This window comes from Lucilia cuprina, chromosome 2 (genome assembly GCF_022045245.1).
Source record: "Lucilia cuprina isolate Lc7/37 chromosome 2, ASM2204524v1, whole genome shotgun sequence".
Taxonomy (NCBI): Eukaryota; Metazoa; Arthropoda; class Insecta; order Diptera; family Calliphoridae; genus Lucilia; species Lucilia cuprina.
Window position 1 is genome coordinate 18752618 of NC_060950.1, and position 7500 is coordinate 18760117.

Sequence of the window (7500 nt, forward strand, 5' to 3'; positions counted from 1 at the left end):
GTTTTAGTTCAGTTTTAGTTCAGTTTTAGTTCAGTTTTAGTTCAGTTTTAGTTCAGTTTTAGTTCAGTTTTAGTTCAGTTTTAGTTCAGTTTTAGTTCAGTTCTAGTTTTGTTCTAGTTCACTAATTATACCAACGATATTTCTTATTCTGATAAATTAATTTCATTGTTTTATTTAATTTAGAAAAGTAAATGCTGTACAGATATTTAAAATATAACAAAGTAAATAAATGAAAATAAGCATAGACTCATTTGTTGCTGAAATACATTCAAATAAACTAATAAATATTTATTCTTCAGCTGAAAAACTCTAATGTACAGATGCTTGTATGTGCGAAAGTAAGCAGAAGCCTCGATGAGTGTGTATTGATTACGATTGTTATAATATTTATTTAGAGGGTTTCAATTTTTTGACATTAAAACTTTCTTGTCTAGGCATTGTCATGGTAAACATCAAAGTCAGATATTGAAACAACGAGGCAACCAGTCCAACCAACTGTCAGTCAGTTATTTTGTCAGAATCAGCATAACTAAAACTGCCTTAAATATTTAAATACTGACATATTGTTTGTTCGTTTATCAGCCGCTTGACTAGTTCTCTTGTATTTTATGTATATATTCTGAGATACTTTTGCTATATTATTATTTAATATTTTTCTTTTTTTGTAAAATTTTTCTACAACAATCAACATCCTTCCATCCGTTTATCCTGTGGCATTGGTTTCTATTTATACACATTACCAACACAACCATTGTTTGCATTATGGATTTTGTGGGCTTACAAAAATTGGCTTCTTCGTTTGTTTGTTCATCTTCGCCTTGTTGTTCAGCTTCATCATTATTCTTCCTTTTTTTTTTGTAAATATTTTTGGTTCATTGTCTATTTAGTCGGAGCGTTTTTTTTTTCTAGTTCGTTTACATATAGAATCAATACACTTGTTTTCGTTATACCGTGCACCAAATAGAGGAATATAATAATTTCTTTATTCCATTTGTTTCTCCTGTATATTTTTAGAATAAAGAACTGCAGGGTATCGAAAAACTACAGCAGATACTATAGTCTATAGTATAGCCCATATCCTATACTATGGTACAGAATATTGACTATTGACTATAGTCGGGACTATAGACTACAGTTCAAACTGCAGACTGTAGTCCATGCTATATACTATATTCCAGATCATAAACTACAGTATAGACTACGGTAGACAATATATATAAAGACTATAGACTACAGTTCAGACTGTTCAGACAGTCCAGACTGTAGTTTATAATCCAGTAAAGAATATATTCAACTTTATAGAATATATTCTAGATTATAGGCGATAGTCCATGCTATATACGAAAGTTCCGACTATAGATTATAGTCTATAAGCAAAGTGCAGGGTATAATCAATTCGTTACAACTAATTTCAATAATATTACTTGTTACATTTCAAATCGAGCGATGTTGTTCTATGAATTTCACTTCAATGCTTTATGCAGAGCGATATGTTTTTATAGCTGTTGTTAATTTTATTTTATTTTTTGGTTCTTTGGCTGCTGCTTCAGTTGCTATTGTTGTTATTCTTTAAGTTTACTTTGAGTTTAAAATATCCTTTTGTTTGATTTTCATATTAAGTTAGCGCATATCAGTTTTGTACGTCCGTCTCTTTAACTTGTCTGCCTGTCTGCGACTTTTGTATACTCAGCAGACAACCAACGCTTTTCTTTAGTTTATTTTTGGGCTTCGCTTTCATTTTGCCTGTTGACGATAAGCTTAACATTATGGCAGTGTTAATACTTTAATTGAGGGGTTAAGTTGGGTGTTAGTTTAGTTTAAGGTCATATTGAGTGTTTATTCTATAATAATTTGAATATTAAGGCTGGAAAATTTTCAATTAGAAAATGTTGTTTGTTTGCAAACGATGGTTGTTAGTTTTGATTTTAAATAAAACGTAATAAAATTATGGCAATTTAAATTTAGTGGAAATAGTGGAAAAAGGATTCATTAAGCCTTTTAAAATTAATGTACTTTTTAAGGTTTTTAGTGAAATAATAGTTTTAAGAAAAACTTCTTAAAAAAATTAATAAAATAAATTTTGGAATGTGACACTGAATACGAGGGGAGAATTTTTTCGAAGGTAGTTTTAATTACTAAAATCTTTAATTTTATAATATTTTATTAATATTAATCATAGCAATTAAAAAACCATCATGTTTAGTCAAGCTGTCAGATAGCATTGATTTCTCAAGAAGTTGACAGTTATTTTTTTTAATAAATGTTATTAATAGAAACTAAAGATTGAACAAATTCAATTTACAAATAGAACTGATCAAATGTGCTAAAGATTTATCAATACGTATATGTAATTAAATAATTCTCTCATATTGTTTTTTCTTAAGTAAACAGTATTTATAATTCTAATTAATTATTAATTTAACCACGTACAACTTAGCTCAAATGAAGCGTACAACAATTCTACTCAAATCAGTACATTATAAACACAGGGTCATACTGATCGTATGACGGTTATATTGATGACGTCGTTGACAACAATAAATACATTGTAAAATAATTATTGTATTGAAATAAAACCGGATAACCGCTATTTATCTATCATTTGTTTTTTCAAAGTTTAATGCATTTATATTCTATACAGTCATGAATAAAAGTGAAATGAAATAAATAAATAATAAACACAATAGCATAAAAAAAACTTTTATTTAAGTTTAAAATTGATTATTGTTGTGTAGCAGCAGCTTTAGTACACAAAAGCTCTTCAACAACTGAACTTAAATGTACTTTATGAAGTAACAGCTCATGAATACGAAATTGTTTTTGTTTCATATAAAATAAATGATAAAATTAAAACAACAAATATATTTTATAAACAAAAAGTTTAAAAATATACTTTTGTATATACAATTAACTAAAGAGTTTCAAGTTTAGCTCGAACGATATAAAAGCAAGTGCACTACAGGCGGTGGCTAATGTTGGAGATGTATTTGGTGTTTTTTTTTCAAAGAACTTATTGTTTCAAAATTAAGAAATTTTTTTTATTTTTGGATGAAGTCTAACTAACTAACTAACTAACTAACTAACTAACTAACTAACTAACTAACTAACTAACTAACTAACTAACTAACTAACTAACTAACTAACTTACTAACTAACTAACTAACTAACTAACTAACTAACTAACTAACTAACTAACTAACTAACTAAATAACTAACTAGCTAACTAACTAACTAACCAACTAACCAACTAACTTACTAACTAACTAAATAACTAACTAACTAACTAACTAACTAACTAACTAGCTTACTAACTAACTAACTAACTAACTAACTAACTAACTAACTAACTAACTAACTAACTAACTAACTAACTAACTAACTAACTAACTAACTAACTAACTAACTAACTAAATAACTAACTAATTAACTAACTAACTAACTAACTAACTAACTAACTAACTAACTAACTAACTAACTAACTAACTAACTAACTAACTAACTAACTAACTAACTAACTAACTAACTATTTAACTAACTAAGTAACTAACTAACGAACTAACTAGAGTTCTCAATTGACATCCACAAGGACATTTTTGGAAAAAATAGGCGGAATGGCTATAGGGGGCGTGGCACTTCCATATGAAGAAATTATTAAATCAATTTATCTGAGAAAATATAACAGATAGAGTCTTCAAATTTTGTCGGAACAACTTTAGTTTCAATAATATTATTTAAGGGAAACAGCGGGCGGACTGGAAGTAGGGGACGTGGCACCTACCTAATGAATTAAATATAAAAATTCGCTTATCTGGGAAACTGAGTTAGAATCTTTAAAGTTTGCACGAAGAACTTTAGCATTCATGTAAACATTTTGTGTAATATATTGGCGGACTACCAATGGGGGAGGGGGGCGTTGCACCCCCATATGAATGAAATATACAAAAAATCGTTCATCTGAGAAACTAACAGAACTAGCATCTTAAAATTTACCACGAAATTGAATATTCATCTGATTATTTTGGGTGAGAAGGGCGGATTTTTAATGGGGGGACTTGACACCTCCCATATGAATTAAATACAAAATTCGTTTATCTGGGAATCTATAGCACTAGATTCTTCAAATTTTGCACGAAGAACTTCATATTCATCTGAAAATTTTGGAAGAAAAAGAGCGGACATTTATTTGGGGGGCTTGGAGCCCTCATATGAATTAAATAGAAAAATTCCTTTATCTGAGAAACTATTACAGCCAGAATCTTCAAATTTTATATGAAGAATTTACATTCATGTGAACATTCAGAAAATAACGGTCGGATTTTCCATAGGGGGCTTGGAGTACCCATATGAATTAAATAGAAAATTTCCTTTTTCTGAGAAACTATTACAGCCAGAATCTTCAAATTTTACATGAAGAATTTACATTCATGTGAACATTCAGAAAATAACGGGCGGACTTTCAATAGGGGACTTGGAGTTCGTATAAGCGTTACAAGCATTAGCTCAAAACTAATATATCATCCCCACTAAAGTGGTGAGCTTAATTTTTGCACCAACTAGGTAATGAAGCCAATACAATCCATATCAACTTGTAGGGTGATATGAGAAAAATAAAATAATGAAATGCAATTAAACAAAAATAAACACAAAATTCACAAAAACATCACTTAAAAGAAGCTTTATCAAAATTCTACACGAACAATAAGATGAGATTGAAACTACTTACTACAAATATTGAGCGTAAAAACCCCTCAGCGTTAAGTAACTATAGTATTTTTATTTACTTAATTGTTTTAAGGCAAACTTTTGCCGGACTTAGTGTTTTAGCAACTGTTATCGTGTTTGGTTTAAAGTAAATGTGAATTATAATAAAAAAAGTGAAATTTACAAAATGTTCAAGTGGCAAATCTGTGTAGCGTTATTGTTTTTGCTGATGACCTTGAGCGAACCAAAGCGTGTTAAACGCATAGTAGGGGGTCATCATGCTAAGGCACCACCGCCAGATGATCCCGTAGTATTTACACGTATTTATAATCGTGATGCCCGTGTTGAAGGATTCCGGAATTCTAATACTAAAGTCTATACATTTTTGGGATTACATTATGCAGAACCACCAACCGGATCTAATCGTTATGCTCGTCCGGTTTATAAAAGGCTGATGGGTGATGTTAATGCCACAGTTTATGGACCACCTTGTATACAACCAGATCCACAAAATTTAAATCGTATTATAGGCGACGAGGATTGTTTGCTGTTAAATATTTATACACCACGTATGCCAGATGAAACAACGGGTCTGCCTGTCATAGTATGGATACATCCGGGTGGTTTTCGTTATGGTTCGGCTAATCAATATGATGCCACACCTATTGCTCAACAAGGCGTTATTGTAGTAGCACCTCAATATCGTTTGGGTTCTTTGGGTATTATAGGTGATGGTAGTAAAGAATTTGATGGCAATTTAGCAATTTTCGATATGGCTGCAGCATTGAGATGGGTTAATGATTACATCTCTCATTTTGGTGGTGATCCTAAACAAATCAAGGTAGTGGGTCATGGTTCGGGGGCTGCCAGTGCCATGTATTTATCAATGTCTAGATCTGCACGAAGTGCGGGTGATATAACCGGTGTGGTGGCTATGTCCGGTACGGCTTTATCACAATATGCCACCGATAGGGAACCGGTACAAAGTGTACAGGAAGTGGCGGAAATAAATGGCTGCCCAACTACCAGTGAAGTGGAAATTATTAAGTGTTTAAGACAGGTGTGTATATTTGAGGAAGTCAGACGGATATGCAAAGTGTTAGAAAATTATTAGGAAACAGTCCATTTTAAGCTTGGTCCCTTCGTTTCTACCTAATCGAATTTTTGCTTATTTTTTGAGATGAAAGTACAATTACTGTTAAAAGTTTTTTCTAGTTATTGTTAAAGTGCCTTATTCATAACAATTTGTCAAAGGTTTATTGAACAAATTTTGTATGACAAATTGTCTTAAATTAAATTATTATAAATAATACCCTTAATTTCTAATAATTAATACATTTAATCAGGTAGACAAACAAATTGACAAAGGATCGACTGGTGGAGATGTTTAGGTGTTACAAACGAAATGATAAAATCAATTTTATATTTTTTATCTTTCACAGAAAACCGCCGAAGAAATAATTGAAAATGATTCCAAAATACAAACTGAAAGATTGGCTGGTCGAGCTATGATTAAAGCGCTTTCCGGTAGTATAGGTTTCCAGCCTCACATTGAGAATGAAGATGATGGCCGCGCTCTACCAAGTCTAATAGTGGGAGAACCAGATCAACAATTGAAAAGTGGAAATTTTACAGCAATACCTTTGCTAACGGGAGTTACAAAACATGAGACAGCCAATGCCTTTACTTTAGATAATATAAATAAAGTATTTGGTTCAGCTGAAAATTTTTTAGGTTCCCTAACAAGCACTCTGCAAAATCTAACTGAATTTTTGAGAGTGGACAAGATAACAGGAGAAATAAGTAAGGCGCAATTGCCTGGGTTATCTAGTGCTTTAACGCCCACTTTAAATGATGTACTCAAAGTACCAGAAACATTGAATTTAAATGAGATTTTAACAAAGGTAATTTTTAGTTAATATTCCAACCAAAAATTTTTGTAAACATATTATATTCTTCAGATAGTTGAGTCCACCACAGATGTCTTATTCAACCTACCGGCTGTTTTAACCACACAAGTATGGTCTAAAATTGCTCCCGCCTTTATGTATAGTTTTGAATATAATGGCACCATTTCCAAAGGTATTAACTTTCTACGTGGTCTACCCATAGTAGCGGATACAAAAAATTCAAATTCCGAAATTGTGTCTCATGGTGATGAATTGGGTTATTTGTTTGATTGTAATGATATCTATGGCAATCCTCTGCCTGAAACTCATCTAACTTCTGAGCAAGATTTAAAGGTGCGCAGTAATCTTATTGGTATGATTGTTAAATTTGCCAAAGATTTTAAAGAGGACACTAAAATTGGTGCATTTAGTGATGATCTCTTTAAAAGTGTTACCGGCAAAGGTACACCTTTCATAAAAGTCGATACCGATATAACTGCCGATTCAGATTTCCGTTTCTGTGAACTGTCTTTATTTGGTGCTTCCTTAAGTCCAGTTACTTCTACTTCTTGTGAAGGACTGGGTAGTATTGTTTCTTCGCTGCAGGGATCATTGGGACAAGTGACTAACGTTTTGGGAGGCTCCAATTTGGGTGGTGTACTTAGAGGTGGCAACACTGGTACTGGAGGTTTACTAGGCAGTCCGTTTACAGGTGGCAATACTGCTACTAATACTCGGAAAACTGGAGGCTTATTTGGTTTACTTTGAAGTGGGAATTGTGTTTAAGTGTTTTATTATAACTTTTGTATATTATATTTTTCTATTAAAATTTAAAAAAAAAAATAAAAATTCATGTATGGTTGCAATATAAAAACTTCCAATAATTGAATTATTATAACTTTTGTATATT

At 31.5% G+C, this 7500-nt stretch overlaps 1 protein-coding gene across 1 annotated transcript; it reads left to right on the forward strand.

Moving 5' to 3' along the window:
- Positions 1–4770: 4770 nt before the first annotated feature.
- Positions 4771–7419, forward strand: LOC111686239 (carboxylesterase 1E). The gene is made up of 3 exons (XM_023448588.2): positions 4771–5761; positions 6144–6605; positions 6663–7419. Exons 1-3 carry the CDS (start codon positions 4889–4891, stop codon positions 7356–7358), a joined length of 2031 nt encoding a protein of 676 aa, XP_023304356.2. The 5' UTR covers positions 4771–4888; the 3' UTR covers positions 7359–7419.
- Positions 7420–7500: the final 81 nt, after the last annotated feature.